At 38.4% G+C, this 20,095-nt stretch overlaps 1 protein-coding gene across 2 annotated transcripts in view; it reads right to left on the reverse strand.

The window, feature by feature from the left end:
* The window catches only part of CEP350 (centrosomal protein 350), a 75,323-nt gene that overhangs the window by 45,146 nt on the left and 10,082 nt on the right, over positions 1-20,095 (reverse strand). Inside the window, exons 2-12 of one of the 2 annotated variants that reach the window (XM_057427262.1) lie at positions 18,433-18,518; positions 16,775-16,818; positions 15,721-15,835; positions 14,879-15,011; positions 12,076-12,692; positions 11,490-11,600; positions 7,655-7,768; positions 4,043-4,186; positions 2,561-3,213; positions 1,797-1,918; positions 658-1,721 (exon numbers count right to left, since the gene is read on the reverse strand). In XM_057427262.1, the coding sequence (XP_057283245.1) occupies positions 658-1,721; positions 1,797-1,918; positions 2,561-3,213; positions 4,043-4,186; positions 7,655-7,768; positions 11,490-11,600; positions 12,076-12,692; positions 14,879-15,011; positions 15,721-15,835; positions 16,775-16,818; positions 18,433-18,508 (3,193 nt within the window). In that variant the 5' untranslated portion in view covers positions 18,509-18,518. Of the gene's footprint in view, positions 1-657; positions 1,722-1,796; positions 1,919-2,560; positions 3,217-4,042; positions 4,187-7,654; positions 7,769-11,489; positions 11,601-12,075; positions 12,693-14,878; positions 15,012-15,720; positions 15,836-16,774; positions 16,819-18,432; positions 18,519-20,095 lie in introns of both variants that reach the window. The other variant, XM_057427263.1, reaches the window with a different exon arrangement.

Below are 20,095 nucleotides of genomic sequence, written 5' to 3' on the forward strand. Positions count from 1 at the left end.
TATAGCAAAGCTATATTCTTGCATAGGAAAGTTTACGGCAACAACAGCATAGTAAAGCTGTTGCATAGCAAGTTTACGGCACTTATGTTTACACCATAAAGTGCTGCATAAAGCATGTTATTTCATCTTTCCGCTTTAACTGAAACAGGGATGGCATCTTATTACAGATGATCTGGACTGCATACATAATAGGAGGATGCACATTCCAAACCAGAGGGTCTGTTCGCATAGTGGAGAGACCATTTCCAAATGCATTCTGGGCAATTTAGATTTAGCATGTAATTCTGGATACAATTAACTTTACATTCATAATTCCGTAACTATGGGCATCCTTAATAAATGTAACCCAGTATATATGAATTAGCTACTAATCTAGAAACACACAGCAATCTAATATAAAAATAATATTCTTCCAGCCCAAAAGCATGGGGTTTTTTTCCTTTTTCTCTTTTTTTCCACAGACAAGGCAGCAAAAGAAGGCAAGGGGAAGTAATTTAACATTCAAAAGTTAGTGAAAAAGTGAGAAAGCCTTACACAGATTCATGTTTGAGACATCTAAAAAGCACATTCCTTACCTGTGAAGTATAAAGTGTATGAAATAGTAAAACTGGGAAAACAGGAATTCACAAGAGCTTTGAGAATTTTTTCCATTTTTACCTTTTCCATGAAGTTGGTAACTTTTTGCAAAGATGTTGATGACACTGTGAGGACTTCCCTTCGCCAGTTCCTCCCATGGCCCCTTGCTGTGTGCATCACTTGTCTGAGTGAAAAGTGGCAAATATTTCTCGGCTGCTTTCTGAAACTCCTTTATGGGCTCAAATGCACTTCTATCCCGAATGCAGAAATCCTTCTCCTTTAATGTCTCCAGCATTTTCAGCGGCAACTGTCTGTGCTGCCCTACTTCCTCTTCAGAGAGGCTTCCATCACTTGGGAGAGGCCCTTCACTGATGGAGTCAATGCTGGACTCATGAGGAATTACAGCTTTGTTCAGAGTGTAAGCCTGGTTTTCATGCCCAAGGGAGTCTGTCTGTCTCTTACATAAATGTCCTGGTATCCCTTCATGCCTGTTAGTAGCAGGGGATCTCATTCCAAGGCTGACTACATCAGCATGAGGCCTGATAGAGTCAGGGAGCTTTTTAAATTCACTAAGGTTGCCTGCACCAGGAAGGCTGTCATCAAAGGCTGTATGAGACATACAGGTACCCAACATTTTTTGAATTCTGGCTGAAATAGCATCTTCATTTTCCTCTCTCACAGGAGGACTCACAGCCTTTGCCCACCGCCCATCATCCTGTTTTTCTTGCATGAATTCATGGTCCGAGTTCCACATGGTACCATAATTGATGCCAGCCCCAGCCAACTTTTTGGCTTCACTTTCAATCCTGCTAGAAAGTGAAGCAGCTGTAGCTTTCAAAGCTTCAATCCGATCTAATTTGCTCTTATATTGATTAGCAGTAGGTTTCACTAAGAGGTTTTGCTGTGCTGCAGTTGAATTCAGGTACAGCTGAGGCATCAAGGTCAGTGATCCCATGGGTGCAGCATGTTTCCTCCTGCCTGCCATCATGGCATCACATTCCTTTGACAAAATATCCATCTGCTCCAGACTCCAGTGTTGGGAGCAAGGGCCTCCACTTGAGCCCATGAGCATTGATGGGTGAGAGAGCTGCACTCTTGGGCTCAACCTGTCTGGCTGTATCCATGGAGGCTCCATCAAATCGGTCCTGAAATGGAAAGCCAACATTTAAGTACCGCAGTACTTTAAAAGAGAGAAAGAGAAAAGGCCCACAGTGGCTCACCTCAGCAGCGGCTGCTGCGGTTCCGAAAGCGACATGTCACTACTTGAAGACGCACTTGGAGGACGCTCTTGAGCCTTGTTTTCTTTGTCAGATTCCCCAGATGGCTGATAACCAGGTCTGGGCTAGAAATGAAGACAACCAGAAAAATGAACTTTCAAAATCTTAGAAGCTCATCTCATTAAAGTTGAAAAGGCTTACATTTCTCAGTGTAGTATCCCATCTTTCCTACCACACAAAGACTTAAAAACACAAGACATTTATGCTTTTGTCTCAGCAGAATGTACTGTGAAAAAAGCAAAAAGCTTTGCTTACATACTTAACTAGTTCAGCCAAACACAAACTGATATTAGTCTTTCACCATATATTAATCTTTTTTCATGTTCAGTTTCTGATTAGCAAATTTAACTCACTGCTGAAGTTTGTCTACTGACTGAAAGCAACCTCAAAGCTCTCTAATTCAGACTTGGACTTCAGTTTTCTTAACAGACAACCTTTATAGCTGCTTTAAGTTATTATCCAGAATTCTGCTTCTATTTGTAACAGAAAGGTGATTTCCAATCACCTTTCTTATAGGCCTTGCTGTGACAAAAAGCAGCCACTAGCAAGGAGGGTCCAGATCAAAACCACTATATTTAAACAAAATCTATACTTTTCCTTCTATCCTTTTTCTTAACTGATAACTGGACCAACTCATGACCTTCCTAAACATATGACCTCCTATTCCTGCAAACAACTGCAACACAAGTTAGTGAATCAGCTATTACCTGTGTTTCCTGCACTGTAGGCAGCTGAGGTGGCTCTTCTAAAATCGTACGTTCCAGCAATAACTTAGAATAAGTTTCCTGTAACCTTTTGGCTGCTGAAGGCTCAGGAGGAGGCACATTCTTCACTTTAGTAAAAGCTTCCTTCTGCTTTCTGTAAAGCTCTTGGAGCCTTTTGTTCTTCTGTTCCGTTGCCTCCTTCTGTGCTTTCTTCTCTTCATTCTGCTTTTTTTTCCTCTCCTCTTGTTGCCTGATGATGTACTGACGAACCTCATCTGTATCATAGTGACGTTTCTTAGAGATCACCTGAGGCTCCTCACTGGCGGCTATCTTGTCCGGTTTCCTTTTGGTGGGACTGTGACTCCTGGCATTTTGAGTGGGCAATAGAGATTTATGATTCTGCTTTTCCCCATCTTTCTCCTGCTTTGTACTCATGGAATCCAGCTGCAAGTCATCGAGAATTCCACGTATCTCTATGGGCAGGAAGTCCTTATTTACAGAGGCATGATCTTCTTGCTTATCATCTGGAAGAGCAGCTTCCAGTTTCTTCAGATTATTCTCGGAATGTACTTTACTTCTTGACCTTTCAAAACTTCTTGAAGAGGTTTTACAGGTAACATCCAGTCTAGAATCTGAACCTGTCCTTCCAATACAGCCTGCTAAAGAATAGCCACATATTTCAGGTAAAAATAAAATTTTGGAAATTACATGAGAACATTGCAACAGCTGCAAAAGGGGGGATGAAGGAGGAGTGCAAATCTCACTGTAAATGTGCTTTTGCTTCATTGTCATAATCTTAATATAGTAGCCTTTGCTTCGACTGAGCTCACACCCTTTATAGTCTTAACCAGCCTCACCACCTCACAGGCAGTAAGAAGCACAGCAGCTACCACCATTCCTTACTTGTGCTGTCTGAGATTCTGGATAAATTCTAAAAAGGGTTGGTAGAGGAGTCAGTGAAGATTTATGATGCACATAGATGATGGGATAGTATCTGGAAGAACCCCAATTCCTGTAAAACAGGGATGCCCAATTCTAGCTTACATATTATATACAGCATATCTGGAAAGTTCATCGGGCCTGTGGACCACTGCTAGCCATTCTTTTCCTCACTAGCTTCAAGAGGTAAAGACTGACTGCAGGTGGTCTCTATTTTTTTCGTTGCAAACTTATCTGCCATCTTTTCCTGAGTGCCTTTGCAGCATGTAACGTACCTCAAGTCACTTGCAGGGTAAGCTTCCCATGACACCAAGCAAAGTTCATAATCCACCCAGAAAGAGAGGTTAATGCATCACAACAGTGGACATGAGCAAAATCCCTCCCCCAAATCCCAGGTTAAAAATAGGAGTTATTAAAATAAGAACCTGATTTCATTCTGTCTCAGAAGTCTGCTTTATTCTGCAGACACACAGTGTTACATAATAAAGTAGTAAAAAAAAAAAAAAAAAAGTAATTAAAAAGTCCAGCGATAAAAGTACAACTTACCAGTCTTGGCAGCTCTCTCTCGTCCTGTTCTGTCACTAGATACAGCTCTTCTGTCCTGTTCTATTCTGGGAGCTGGACCCAGTATCTTTTTTACTAGCTTTTGTCCCTCCCGCCAGGAGGATGCATTTATTACATAGTTTCCACCTGCACAGTAAGTAATAAATAAAAGTCAAGTATCAGATGGATTTTCCAACATATCAAACAATATTTATTGCAACCACAGATTATTTCTATACCATTTAGTTCTGGTGTAAGTGGCAGGACTGCAGTTATGTCATAACATTAATGTATCACAACAATACTCAACAGCTCACACAACTACCAGTGCTTCATGCCTATGCATAACACAATCTAAACATCCAAACCCCACTGTAGTACATTAATGCTCTACAAAAATTGATTTAAAAAAGAAAAAAAAGGAAAAAAAAAACTAAAAAGGGAGGGGGGGGAATGGTGTTACACAGGTCTAAACCATACAAGCAAATGTTACTGGGATGAGGGGAAATAATTGTAGAGGTCTGAGAAGAAGCTGTTCATCTTCACTCAAATAAGGAAAATAAGAACAAATAAAAGGAACAGAAAAAGAACAATAAAGGTGGGAGATGAAGAACAATTCACCTTCATACAAAAAGAAGGTTAGTTGTTATTCTAAGGGGAAAAAACAACCTTCAGAAATTTTCAGGTAACTGTTACAATACGTGTCTTGGGAAAGGTTAGAAAAAATAAGACAGCAGCAGTTGTTCTAAGCCAATGCTAACACTCTGTCCTCCATCTGGGATTTCCGTACCAAGACTGAAAATATTTAAAATAAATGCTATTAGTTGATACTTAATTCAAGAGCAGACTATCTTGTAAGTGACAGAAGGCAAATCAAAATGTTACTAGTATTATTATATCATCCCACATATAATTAGATGATAAAAAACTGGGTATGATGGCTTTTTTACCTAATATTGGTTTGATCAAATGCTGTTATTCAGCTCACCTTTCATCCCAATAACTTCCAATATTGTTAATTTTTTATTATTTTTTTAATAATGACCTTAAAGAGCTCTGGAGAAAAGCATCACATAAAAAAATAAAACCATTAATAACCTACTTCAGACAATTTAGCAGTTATCTTATTGCTAGAAAAGTACCTAACTTCAATACACAATCTGCAGTTGCTTTCTAACCATTCAGTTTCAGGTTCTACCTCTGACAGCACTGACTAAACAAACCCAGACACTGCAGCGTGAAAACAACACAGCCAAAGTAAAAAAGACTGTTGTCTGGGCCCAACAGGATTTGAAGATAAAATCCAAAGCAACTTCAAGTGAAGTCCAGGACAGCAGAACAACGGTGTTTCTGTAATCCCAGTCCCTAATTTCCACACCCTGCCACCCCCCCCTTTTCTTTTTGTTATTGTAAAACAGGAGGAAACTTGCTCAGTCAGAAGCCTATAGCCCACTATTCTTCCATTTACTAACAGTATTCTTTGCTTACATTGTAAATTACCCAAGTATTTTATAAATCTGCCACTTAAAACATGTCACTACAAGCCTCTTTGAAACAGATATATCAGTCAAAGGGGTTCTCTCATGGAACTCACTGTTCTCCATTACTTCTATGTGCTTTTAAAAAGGCAGTGTAAAGTCTCATCTTCCATTTCAAGTCAGCTGTTTGAACTAAAACACGCTAACAGAGCAGAATATGAGCTCTGGCTATTTATAGCCTTGGCTATGTAAAGCATTTTCTTATTGCTATGACTGAAGGAGGACAGACCATCACAGATATACCACTCAGTTACGCTTGTTATCTTCTAGGGATTTCAGGACATCATTCTCCTCACATTTCATCCATTACAGTGAATAATCATTGCCACTAAAACTTGCAGCTATCTTTGTGCTCCCCCATCACTTGGAACTGTCACAAATACGTAAGTTAAGATAGTTTCATCCCTTAAGTATGAACTGATCAGCACAGGAAGGAGCAAATCCATATTATCACTTCAAGTGACAGGCTGAGAAAGTTGGGGCTGTTCAGCCTGGAGAAGAGAAGGCTGTGTGGAGACCTCATAGCAGCCTTCCAGTACCTGAAGGGGGCTTATAAGGATGCTGGGGAGGGACTCTTCATTAGGGAATGCAGTGATAGGACAAGGGGTAATGGGTTAAAACTTAAACAGGGGAAGTATAGATTGGATATAAGGAAGAAGTTCTTTACTGTGAGGGTGGTGAGGCACTGGAATGGGCTGCCCAGGAAAGCTGTGATTGCTCCATCCCTGGCGGTGTTCAAGGCCCAGTTGGACAGAGCCTTGGGTGAGATGGTTTAGTGTGAGGTTTCCCTGCCCATGGCAGGGGGGTTGGAAGTAGATGGTCTTAAGGTCCTTTCCAACCCTAACTATTCTATGGTTCTATGATTCTATGATTCATTATCACAAAATAGTCACATGCAGCTTCATGATTTACAGCTTGCAGAAGCACACTCACTTGAAAAAATCTTTGCAATGATTTTTTAAAGCTTTTTTTTTTTTTTCCTCAACAAAGTATTTACCAATTATGGGTCACTGTATGTAAGGAGAAATCAATTCTTTAGAGGTGCAAGAGATACCTAATACCACATGTATTCAAAGAAAAAATATTGCTCTTTAATGGGACTGCAGTCATAACCACTTACTTTGTATGAAAAATAAAACCAAATGCAAAGCAGATGTGGAAGTCTTCCTAATTCTTTTGCTACACACAATCAAAGATTAACATTACTGGAAAACTAAGAAGTGCTGACAGAATTCCACATATAGTTAACTCAATTTTCTACTGTAGAGGAGTGCCTTATAGTAATCTCACATCATCTTCTCCTAATACTTTAATTTTACTTGATAGAGAGTGGAAATATCAGACAACAGTGGAAAAAAAATAATCTTAATTGGTTAAAGAAATAAACATTCCTTTATAAATATCAAAATCTGTAAGTCTTGTCAAGGAACAGGTTTTTGTAAGTTTCACTAACTTAAAAAGCCAGGAATGGGCCAAGCCAGAACTAAGGGTGCAGGACAGCAACAACTTGACAAAGGACATAGAATGGCAACAGCCAGAGAAAAGCCAGAAGGACATCTGTTCTCTGCTTCTCCACTGAGCAATCATGCAAGTGAACAGCTTTTACTGCAGCCCCTCTTTGCAGAGGGGGTCAACTTGGCAAATCCCACTGGCACTCCTCGCCATTCCTCTTCTCAACATTAGTTGAGAAGGCACTAATCAGCTTTGACACAAGCAAAATAGAAGAATCCAAACAGAGCTATTGCTTTTTGTCTGTGTTAGCCTGACTGATATCTAAGGATACCCACCCCCACACCCCAAGAAACACATGCTCTTTAGCAGTTCCCATAAAGTGCTCACAGCAAGTGGAAAGGCAGAAAATTAAAACAAACAAAAAATAGCACATACAGCCAACTACCCAGTAACAAAAACACACACATCCCCAATGCAGCATATAGTCTACAAACACACTACAACAGCGCTGTCACATATCTGAGAAGACTTGGAAAGTAACATGCTTTAATTTCTCTTTATTTCTTGAGACAACTCATCTCCGAAGGACAAGTGACAGCCTTCCCTCTACAGTAGAGCTAGTCACCTTGTTTGGACTCTGGACTTGACAACCGTGTCAGTTTTTGTACTTTCCGCACTGGTCTGGTTGCTTTTTTCTCTTTGTTTTTCTCACTAGGTTTTCCTTTCACTGTTGAATGCTCTAAAAAGAAACAAAAGCTGTTAAGTGATATCCCACAGAAAAGAACATAGAATGACAAGCCTGCTTCAACATTTACCTTAAAAAAAGGGAACTTGGAAAAACACAATAAAATTCACTGACTCTCCCACATTATATGTTGAGACCAACTACTCCCAGTCCAGCATTTTAAAATCCTGGTATCATGAAAACTTTAAATCAAGTGTTCCTTACCTACCCACTGGAATGCAGCAAACACACAGCAATGCCGTAATAGATCTTTACAAAGTTCATGTTAAATTTTAAAAGAAATGTTAACAGTTTGGCAGGAACAATTGCTGGTTCACTTCTACTACAGATATTACATTTTTCAGTATTAATGTTCCACAAGAACACGTAGTTCCTTCAACATCTGAAACGCACAGGCTGCTGCTTCCGCTTCAACCCATGACAGCACAAGCACTCGTTGCTGCCATGCTGCAGCATGAAAGACAGGATACCTGCAAAACTTGTCACAGAATTCACCCAGCAATGCAGAACTATTATGTATCACTTAAGGCCTCATCTACAATACAGGTAGGTTTTAGGCTTTAGAGATGCCAGGAACACTTACCAAAGTCATATTTTACCATGTTCTCATGTTGGGGCGAAAAAAAAAAGGAAACCAGGAATGTGGCTCGACCACCACCCCACTGAGTGGGTTTCCCAGCTCCCCAAGTTACAAAGCAGAGACAATCACTGCTCAAGAAGGAAAGGCAAGCTATATATTTGGTCTCAGCAGTCTCCACTGGACATGTTCAAAGATTTCTTAAAGCACTTCAGTTTGCATGCCTTGAAGATGCTCTCAATCCTGAAATGATCTGTAGATAAGGCACTCCATGGCCATTACAATCACTGTTTTCCTGTATCCCTTTAGAAAGAGTGTGATCGACAACCTGAAATAACCTCTCCATGGATAGATCCGAAGCTTTATTTAGATGCCAATAATAACTTTTACAGTCCCTAATTTTAGCTGAGTCTGCTCTCTAATGGATGTCCATAGGAACTATAAGAGACAGAACAACAGGTCTTATTAAAGGATGTAGGAAAGGAATTTTTAGAGTCTTTCTCCCTTGTAACATCCTTTCCTTACAAATTTTCCAGTCGTCTTTGAGGCTTACAAGTGCAGGGAAGACAGAATAAATGCATCAAGTACCAGTGGCCTCAGTGACTGCATTTACAGAAGTCTAGCTTGCCTCCTCACCTCTTCCAATGAAAAACAGTTCCTTCCTGATACCAGGAAACTGCAGGCTGCCTCCCACTCTATTCATATTATAGCAGTTTTGTTTTAGTACTGCAAGTCCTGAACATCTTTCAGACAGAATTACTGGAAGCTTGGGGTCCATACAACGTCCTTCAGCCTAACAGCTAAACAAAGAAAAAGATGTTCTCTATGGTCTACACTTACATGTAAAAATCTTGTTACAGTAAAGAACAATGCTTCTGAAGATATAAGAGATATTATAGCTTATTTTAGCACCACAGGACACTTTTGATACAACTGACTGTACACACCCAAACCTCTAGGCTGTAGTTTAAAGGCTATACCTTTAATACAGAATTAACACAGATAGATAATCCAAAAGCCTAAAAATACATTTAGAGAATATATTATGTACAGCACCAGCATTTGACTGCTTGGAATCAGCTATTCAATATTATCTTTTCAGGTCAGAAAGAAGACGTGTTCCACAACAGCTGTTCTTTGCATGGCATCAAGACAGGAGTATGGGTGAACACACACAGAGCTCCTTCCTTTTGTAGGCAGAAGTCCACTGAACACATTATCCAAATGCCTTTTTAATAAAACCTCTTCAGTGAAGCTTCTAAAAAATTTTGATTTCTACAAAAAGCTCATTGATTAGTTATATTTTGCTTGTCAAAACTACACCCCCCCCCAAATTAAATGCTAGTGTAGATTAAAAGTCTGGAAATTTTCATAGGCTTGACTACTTTCATAGGCTGATGCTGAGTAGAGTATGTGAAAAACAACTTTACTGAAAAGAAGTGCCTCTTCTTTCCGAAGAGTTTTTTATGAATGATTCCAGAAAATCTCCTCAGCATCTTGTTAAGCTGTACTGAAATCTAATAATTTCTATACCAGCCACTATACTATCAACATACAAAGACACCTACAAGTTTACAATCTCATCATATACTCCTCTGGTCTTGAATGTATTGACCAATAAGAAAGGTTATTTTTAATACACAAATTCTTAAGCTGCAAAACTATAGGCTCTTTAAGGGATTTTATTTTCCCTTCCCTTTCTTTTCATTCACCTGGTATCTCCTCTCCCAAGTCAGTCAAAAGCAATTCAACCTTACAGCACTCCCCTGTAACCAGCCTAGCAAATCAAAATGCACACTTGAGCATCCTATCCTTGATCACCCAGAGAAATGAGCTGCCAATCGTACTACAGTTTTCCAAAGTGAAAAATGAATAAAGACTGTGTCTTAGAGCAGTACATTTGAGGACATAAAGCATGTATCACTGTTTTGGTCTGTTAGCAGTGTAACTGTTAAGTAAATACAGGTTTTTTATTGTTTTTGCTCACAATTTTAAGTATCAGAATACTTTGTTGCTCAATGAACTCATCACCTAGAAAGAGATCATTTCTCCTGTGTTGACATTCTGCAACAATGTTTTTCAAAAGACCATTAGGCAAAGAGGACTGAGTAACAGTTTCCTGAGCTTTTAGCATTCAAGGTTCCTTCCTACACCTTCATGTGGAATAAATCCCAAAGTTAACACATCCTGTTATTTTCTCAATGCAAAGTTATTCAGTCTCCCACCCCACATCCTATCCATGCCTTATAATACTGAAGGTAAAAGTTGTACAGGAAATAAAATATAGACTATTTACAAGATTTCTTAAATCTTCTCTGATCTACCTGCTCTCCCCTTCCTCAAGGAATTCAGGTAAGAGATCTCTAAAAAAGTGCATATGTGCAAATCTCTAGGATACAAATTTCTCCAACAGTTATAATACAGTTCTACAAGTTCAGAGATATTAAATCAACTTAATGCCATATAATCTCACCACCACCCTTACTGCAGGCTACCTCCTCCATTTTAAATAAGGATTCCCAGAGACTTTCTACAGCAGACAACTCCCATCGCCCCTTTAGCTACCTATATGTTCCAACTAAACCACTAACAATTCCCACAGCAGCTTCATGTCCAAAAATGTGTTAATAACATACTGAAGTATGCAGAATGCAGCCTCCAAAATAACACTGTATCACTTTAATGGTGCTTAAAATGCCAAAAATAACCCCCAATTGTTCCCATGAGATAATACAGGTTTCATCAAAACCAAAAGTGGATCAGATTTGCACTTTTAACAGGAAATCGCATTCATTCACGCAGACACATATAAAGAAGTTACAAACTTAAATGACAACTGTTCTACCAAAGAGTTGTTTGTGGTTTTGTTTTTTTGTCTGTTTCAAAGAAAAGCCATCATTTGATTGTTTTTAGTATTGGTTTCCTATTAAAAGTATTTTAATGAGAGAATGGGGAGATGGATTTTTTTTATTCATTTTAGTGTTCAATGAGTTACTCCTCCCGTGTAAAGAATACAATATATTTAACACTCATTGCTTCGATTTTTTGTTTCCAGGACTTTGCAGACTTGTTCAAAATATCCTTCTCTGCCTCTTAAGAACAGGTTGTGTGGTTTAATCACTTCAGTTTGTGTCTCACCTGTTAACTGTAGTGCTATATCTCTATACAACTCCCGACTAATGTGAAATTTTTCATCATGCCAGATCTTCCCATCTAGAGTACGAATTCTTGTTTCGGCAGGATTGAAACCTGAAAGTAAACAATTTAGGAGTTTAAAATAACTGCAACAAGATGTAAATAAAGCTTTCTCAGGGTGGAAGAGGTGGGGAACTGCCAAGTAAGAAAGTCTGGCAGTTGCGCACAGTTGAAAAACAGACTGCATGAAGAAAAGATTATTAAAAATGTGAAAGGCTTTCTCAATCAATAAGCTCTGGGACCATAAAATAAACATACTAAAATAAAATTAAATGCTAATACAGTGTGCTTTTTTTACATAGTAATGCGGAATGAGACAGGAAAAATTTCAAAAGAATCCACAGTTCTCTAAATAGGCAATAATTTCCTTTTTTTCTTGTCCATATCTTTGATCAAACCATGCTATTCCACTTCTGTACTGCCAAACACAGTTATGAGTCATATCCATGCTTTGACATGTTGCTCAATGAATTGAACTCCACTCCTTCACCATGTATAACCAACAGGGAGGGATTCTGCACCTCCGTACCTCTGTATGATGGAGCAGCAGGTGCAGTTGCCACTTTCCTGACTTTGGGAGTTACTGTATTCTCCATGTTTGTGATCACAACAGGTTGCTCAACATAGCCTGAGTGCTGCCCTCTGCCACCCAACTCTTCAGAATGCTCCCACTGCTTCCGAATCCGCTCCTTCAGCTTCTCCAACTTAGCATCATGCTGCTGCCGCTTCAAAATCTCCAGCCTATGAGCATTAGAAGTACTGGTGGCAGAAGAGGAAGACGCTTTCAGTTCACTGTCCTGGGATGTGTTACTCTGAGGAGTTTTAGTGCTACTCTCATCTCCTCCAGAGCCACCATTTTTTTCCTCATCCAATCTTGGAGGTGTTGCAGCCTTAAGAAATGCCTCATTATTCTGCAAGGCATCAATAGCTGGTCGGTCATTCAAATACCTAACAACAGTCTCGCCTGCAGCAGAAGAACATGGGCTTTCAAAATCTCTGCTCTGTAGATGCCGCTCATCTCGGTCATGTATCATACGGCCTATTATCTCCGTCTTCCCTTGTGCTTCACTGAAGTCCAAACTAGAGAGCAATTGATTGGCCTCAAGTTGGCTGGAACCATGATAAGAGAGAGAATTGTATGTATCCCTGATGTAATAGAAGGAAAAAAGATGTCACCATCAGAAATACAACTGTATGACCTTCCAACCCAGCAATCGACATATTCATTAACTGTAAGAATGACTTCCTATACCTCATCTCCACTTTAAGGGTAAGCTCTTCTAAAGTTTGATCACCACACATTTAATAGTGCAAGTGTGATGAAACTGAAAGAGGTTTCCTGTTAAAGATTTCATTTTCTGCACTCTGTCTGAACATGACTATATATAAAGTTGAAAAGCTGAACGTTGGTTATGTAGAAAACCAGCAAACAGTAATGTCACCCCTCAGTTTAAAAAAACCTTTACATTAAAAAACAAGTGCAAAACTTGAGAAGTATAATTAATATCCATTTTCTAAAACAAACCACCGCCCAGCTTCTTGACAGCACAGTCATCAGACGAGAAAACAAATAAAATGCACAAGAAAACCCTGTCCTGTATTTGAGCATTAAAAAGGCAAGCCCCTGACAAGAACTTCAGACTGAACTGGATGTATTGCAAAAAATATAAAGCCTACTGAGAGCTTAAAAATTCAACAAACTAAGGATCTCTTAGCATTTTGTATATAATGTATTTAATGTTTTCACGAATGAAGGGCTGAAGATACTAAAAACTGGCACTTAAGCTACCTGGTTTGCTTCCTCAGCAAGTACATTTAAAGAACTGACCTGAAGCCAAGTCATAACACTGTACTTGTGAAATTGTCTACCACTCTTTCTCTAATAGCACACTGCTGCTGCATAGTGCACTAATCATTACCAACCAACATAACAGTTGCGCGGTTTAAATGCACAAAATTTCATCAAAAGTATATATAAATATATAGACAAGCAGGTTGTTCTACCCATTAGTCTGGCTTTCTGGCTTTTGTTTACTTATGCACACTGTAAGCACTGACTACAGGCTTGCTCTCAGAGCAGGAATAATGTTAACCTAGCAGCTCTGATGTTACTTCCCAAATTAATGCCCCCAGAGCCACACAGTTCTTTTTACTGTAAAAAAGCCATTCTTTCCACCTGGATGTAACAGCATGAGTCTAGCTGCTCTCATTTTCTTGCTTTCCCTGAATTCCGTTAAATTTACTATGTAGTTTTGCAACAAATAACTGATGTAAATTATTGCAGATAGGGAAGACAATAAAACTGACCAAAGATTACACAACTGATTCACATCAGCCTACCATGCAACAAACAAGGAGAAAAGCTTCACAGCTGGCAAGTAGTGGAAAAGGGGACCAAAACTCAGGTCTTAGGATAATGATTATTAATAGACATCTAGTAGAATTTTAAAAAATACCACTGTCCCAACTCCACTCTAATCAGCCATCAGCAACCCCCAAATCTTTGTGAGAACATTTAGAAAAATACTCAAACTATGTGTTAGAATCCAATAAAAAGACTATTAAGAACCTAACAAAGCTAATCATCAGGGATGCCTGTGCAAAGAACACACACTGCTTAAAAATCATGAAGAATTAAAGAAGTTATGGTAGAAGTCTTTTAGGCTTTGATATTACAGCAAGTTATAGGGAGTTTATTTTGACTGCATGTTATCTAAGTTTTTAAGGCATCTTATGTTCGTTACAGCACTTAACATACACTAAGAAAAACAGGCTTTCCATATTTTCCTTCATTCCTCATACCCCACCATGCCCTATGTTCTCAAATATTCCAAGCCACTTTTTCTCCTTGATACAGCTATTCTTATTTGGGTTTCTCACACACAAGAACTGAATGCAAATTTAGTACTAGATGTTCTTGCTATACACCATCTTATGATAACACATTTGGGAATACGTAATAAAGAACTAATAAAACAAAGTTGGATAAACAGGAGGAAATACTCTTTTTAGTTCTTATAACTAAACCAAAATACCTATCAAACTTACAGGCCACTGAGGCCACAGCCAAATCAAGCTGATGATCTGGCTCTATTTCAAGACATCTGGCTTTAAACTCACATTCACTGAATGATAAATAAGTTTGTATTTTATTTCATATTTTTTTTTTAAAAGGAAAACACTTTTGTCCAACACCACAGGCTAGTCATGTGGATGGGTGGGTGAGGGGAGGAAGCAAATAATTTTTTGAGGAGCTTTCAGAAAACATCACTATTAGCTTAATTTTGATCTTAGCATATTTTTCTTTAACAGTCAACTGTCTCAGCACTAACCTGTATGAAGCCAGTGGTTCATGAAATTCCGCATGATTGCTTTTTTTCACATTGCTTTCAAGAGTGGTCACTCGAAGAGGGCTGCGTGAGGACTTTTCCTTGCTCGATTTATTTTGGCTGGAGGACTGGGAAGCTGAAGCAGAAACCAAAGAATTCTCTATGTACCTATCTCTCCAGAATGAGAAAACTCTTGGGGAAACAATTAAGAACACAGTTTTCCTTAGGTTTAAGCAGCACTCCAAAATAACATCTAAAGTACTTCCTCTCTTTTTCAACAAGCTGATTTCAACAGCTAGGAGGCAAGGTGGCAAGTACTTGAAACAACAATCATATTTAAACATTGTAAGTAATTAAATTTGTGAAAGCTGTGTTGCCACTAGAGGTCGACCTGTCTGTTCTTCTCCAGTGTCACACTACCAGAATGCTTTGAACACTATTTAAAATGAGGGCTTATTTCTTATAAGCAAATGCTTTCCTTAAATGAAATAAAGGGAGCATCAGGGTATAACAGTTGACAAACAATAAAAAATAGAAACAGCTAGTCCAGCATAAACAATTGTCACCCACCTGCCCCCCCAGAGAACTCATGGTATCAGAATGGGATAAACACTGCTCACTCACAACATCAGAAAGTCTTGTCCCTCCCTGTAACCCAGTGACTGTGATAGTACACTTTCCTCCCTAAGCTAAGGGAAGAAAACTTTAGTTTCTCATGGGCAACTAGTTTCATGAATAAAGATCATTAGCAGGAGACAACTTGAGGGCAGGGAGGAAAAATCAAGTTTTCCCAGATCACAGTGGCTTTACCCTGCATTACACACTATACCCTCAATAACACATACCTTTTCTGCATATTTTCCTGCTAGCACTAGCAGAGGGCTTCTTGGCATCCATGACAGAATCAAATACAGCTGTGCTGGTGGGAGCTATTTCCAATTTGTTCTCTATATGACGTAACTAGAATTTGAAGATAATGCAAATTATAATAGTGTTTTCAGTTTTTAGGCTACAGGGTTTTATTCCTCTAATGTGACCAATTTTTCTTCATTTCATAAAGAATAAAACCACAGGCAAAAGCAACTTCACAAGGCTGATACCATAAAACTGCACAGCCTTATGGCCAGAAACTACATCAGATTATTAAGTTTTGTTTAACAGGATTATCTAAATTAGGTTTTGTTACATAGTTCTGTTGCACAGTTTTGCTTCCATAGGCAGGCTATTGTGAAAAAAATAAAATTAAAAAATTAATAACAACATGCCATGCAGAATCTTAATGCTTGGCCTGAATGAAAAAGCAATCTCATTTGGAATAAATTCTGTAATACTCTTTTCAAAATCGAGCATGATACAAGATTCCACATGTAAAACCCCACATTGATGCTAAGCTATCAAAAAAGACAGATGGACAAGGCTATGTAAAAGAGCTGAATTCCATGAAAAAACAAGATGTTTGGCTTACCTGAAGCCAGGTTTTAGAAACTAGTTAAATTCTCACAGAAAAACAGCAATTCCAATGCTCAAAGATGAAATACACTGGTGTTGTCCCAGTTTCTGACCAGTAAACAGGGGAGAGCTATTTTTTCAAGTTTTCAGAAGTCACCGCTTTTTTACATAGAAAGGTAATACTAAATTCAAGACTCAGCATGTGTTACTACACTCAAGACTGGGCTTTCTGTGGCAAACATTTCTTCTACTGCACGTGGAAATCTGCTTCCAAGATAGAACAATGGCCAACATGCATATATTCCAACTGCTTGCCTTATTTCAAACTGTTTAACAATCACTGAACAATACCCGAGTTAAAAGTTGTGTAGCCATTAACTGATTTGAAAAGGAGTAAGACCAAAAAACAAACAAAAACACAAAAGAAAAAAAAAAAAAATCAGTACTTACAGCAGCCTTAGTCTGAGAAAAAGTAGCCCATGCTGCAGTTAGATCTTATGGAGCAGAAAAAAAAACAGAAATATGTTTCTCATTAGTACATGTAAAACAATGAAATAAAATGCTGCTTCAAAACAATTTCCATGGGCTCACTAATCAAATTCTTTTAATGACTCAGTTCCAGCCTGTCAATGTCCTCTAGGAGAGGCTGCTATCAGTCAAGACTCATTTAACCAGAGCAATAAAGTACATAATGTAAAACGAGTATGTAATGTTAACGAGTTCACTACATTAGGTCAAGTATATTATTACACTTGAAATCAAATCTGTCACATTAAAAAAGTTGTTTAGAAGACAAAATAAAAGCGGGTTATCTACCCCAGTGCAAGTATCTTGCATTTTTCCATTACACTATAGTTTAACTACTTTTTTTCCCTCCCATTTTCTTCTTCAGTAAATTAAGCATGAATACATGATCACTGAAAGACTCTACTCAACAACAAGCTTTGAGCATGTGAATTCTGAACTGTACACCCTACAAAAAAAACAGAAGCAATGTTTGCAAAGAACAAGCGTGAGGCACTAATCAACTTCAGACTTTTGATCTAAACAGCACTTGCTCTTTGTGCAAACTAGTTCAGTTAGATGCATTAGTATTTTCCTCTAAAAGTACTTACTTTTTCAGTTCTCCTCTTCTTTTGGATTCTAATGGTTTTCTTCTAATGCAATGGTTTACGCAACACAACATCCAAAACTTTAATATGTGTCAGAACCATGAGAGTAGTAGGGTCAGTGTGTTTTTTAAACAAATAAATAAATAAATAAGTATTTTCCTTACAGTTGAAAAGCTGCCAATTTAATTTCAGGTAAGATAACCCTCTTCCTTTGTGTTGCTGTAAGGAAGCAGCATAGCAACAACTTCACTTTGATTTCAAAGAGATGGTGCTTCATGCCTACAGAACACCTCAGTTTCACAAAGTACATAATTTTAAAAGAAACTGAACATACCCCAGAAAACAATAAGCAATAATGTCCTCCTACAGAAAAATAATAATCTGCCTCTACTTTCAAAATAGCTTCTGGAGTCCAGTTTTGTCATAGTGGAGATCATAAGACTAATCTTGAACCACAGACTTAACATGCAGCTCAGCTCTAGACTATAGCTTTCTTACTCCCAGGGATGTACTGTAATTACATGACAGTAGAAAGCGAATAGGATTTCTCCAGTTCAGGGAGACAGAAGTTCTGCAAGTCATCCTAGTCCAGATGTACTGCTGCTACTCAAGTGTCCTTAGCTCTTCACCACTTTGGAACTGAGAAAGAATCAGAAACTACTGCCTCTCAGGCTCTTCACTTCTTTCAAGAGCCTACAGTTCAGTTTCTGTTCCCTCACTGCTCACCCTCCACAGTACTGAAAAAAAAAAATCCGTCTCTGTGTCATCTTGGCAACCATACGATAGCCTGGCAATTCCTAATGCAGATCAGCAGATAACTGCTGATCAGAATATGAGACTGCTATCTCTGCAAAAATGAAGCCATGTAACACATGGTCTTTGCTTCCGAATTGAGGCAAGAGAATACTTTCTGTAACTCCTCAAATTTTCAAACAACATGTTTTTCATGATAAAACATCTTCCAAAACAAGGCAATAAAACAGAGAAAATTCCTACCTCTGGCAGAGTCCTTGGTTTGGTTATGCCTCAGATTTTGTAGAGGCACCTCTTTTGACTTGTTGCTCCACATCATGTCAATTTATCTATTAAAAGAAAAAAAAAAAAAAGTTATGTAAGAATCAAAGAGGTATAAAGTAAGAACAAATGTTATCTTATGCTAACCTTGATCACTATGATGAATTTTCACCTCATATGATTTCAAACTCAGATCGTGAACATCAGCACGAAATCACAAATATGTTTACAGCTTGCACTTTTTTAGAAACCACGTAATTCTGTGCATAAAGAGGGTTTTGCTTTTGTTCTTGTATGTTACAGAGAAGAGTGAACTTGAAAAAAGGAAACCCAGAAGTCATGCAATTTAGATCACAGTCACAAGTATTCCAGCAAATCTGAAGATGACCATACTGAAATACTGCACATGAAGGAGTAACAGAGACAGCACTATATGGATTATAGTAACAGACTATATGAGATATATGGATTAGAGTAACAGAGATATATGGATTAAAGTAACAGAGACAGTACAATATGGATTGAACCTACAAAATACCCAATTCTGCCAATAACAGATGAATGTGTCACCTCTATCTGTTAAAGGATCAGGCAGAACAGAATTGCGCAGCAGGACGCTACAGCTGGGAAAAAAGACCGGAGCTGCCATGGTTTTCCTGTGTACTTCAGCAGCAATCTAAAAGAGTGTCACCAAAGGAATTTTTTAATAAGGGAAAAAAAAAAAAGAAGGTATGCAATCAGGAAAGGTAATTTTAAGAAAAGGCAGGTAATTTATGCAACTTTTTATTTCTCGTTAGTTTCACTGGAAAGGCTGAGCTGCCCTCCTCAAAGTTGTAACAGACTTGAAAGAACTGCTATATAAGAAAAATAGTAAGTATAAGAAATCTAAGAGGAGTTCATGGAGCCAATAAGAACTCCGATTAGCACGTACTGCCACTACCCTCTCACCAAGGACCTCCTGTCTTGGAGGTCATATGGTTGCATGTGGAGGCCACCGCATGTGCTTACTGATCTGTCTTTGCAACAGACTAAGGAGATTTCTGCTATGGAAAAGAAAAAATTAGGTAACCACGATTTCATACAGGAAGTTCTAGACTTCTGAAAGAGTCATAAAGCACATTGTCCTCTCTCTTAATTTCTGAAGTTTTCTTTTGCTTTCACTTCCTTACAGAGCATGCCACATAAAAAGAGCATTCAAATATACAGGTCATCCTTCTGAATAAAAGTGACCAAACTTTCCACAAAATTAACACTGTGTACTACTTACTGACGCAAATCATTACCTGTGTATCTTATGACAAGGATTTTTATCATATATGGGTTCAAGGATACTCACAGTGACCAGCAGTGAAGCTTGGTCCTCACACTCAGTTATACAGCTTATCTCTAAGGCAGCAACTTACTCCACCAAAACTGTTCTTATGCCCCAAGACTATCAATAACAACAACACAGGTCTTCAAAAGACCTTTACTTGTGACTTTCTTTACAGAATACAAATACATGCTCAAAAGAGTGTGGAAAAGTGAGCTTATATATGTAGGTACAGAAAAACACGCATATACACAGAGTGACATCCACAATAACACAGAAGTAGAAAGAAGTAGGTGGTGTTTTGTTTTTCAAGTATCTAGTTACAGGCAGCAA

This window comes from Pezoporus wallicus, unplaced genomic scaffold (assembly GCF_028554395.1).
Source record: "Pezoporus wallicus isolate ANWC-B61680 ecotype Strahan unplaced genomic scaffold, APGP_CSIRO_Pwel_v1 scaffold_7107, whole genome shotgun sequence".
NCBI classification, from domain to species: Eukaryota; Metazoa; Chordata; class Aves; order Psittaciformes; family Psittacidae; genus Pezoporus; species Pezoporus wallicus.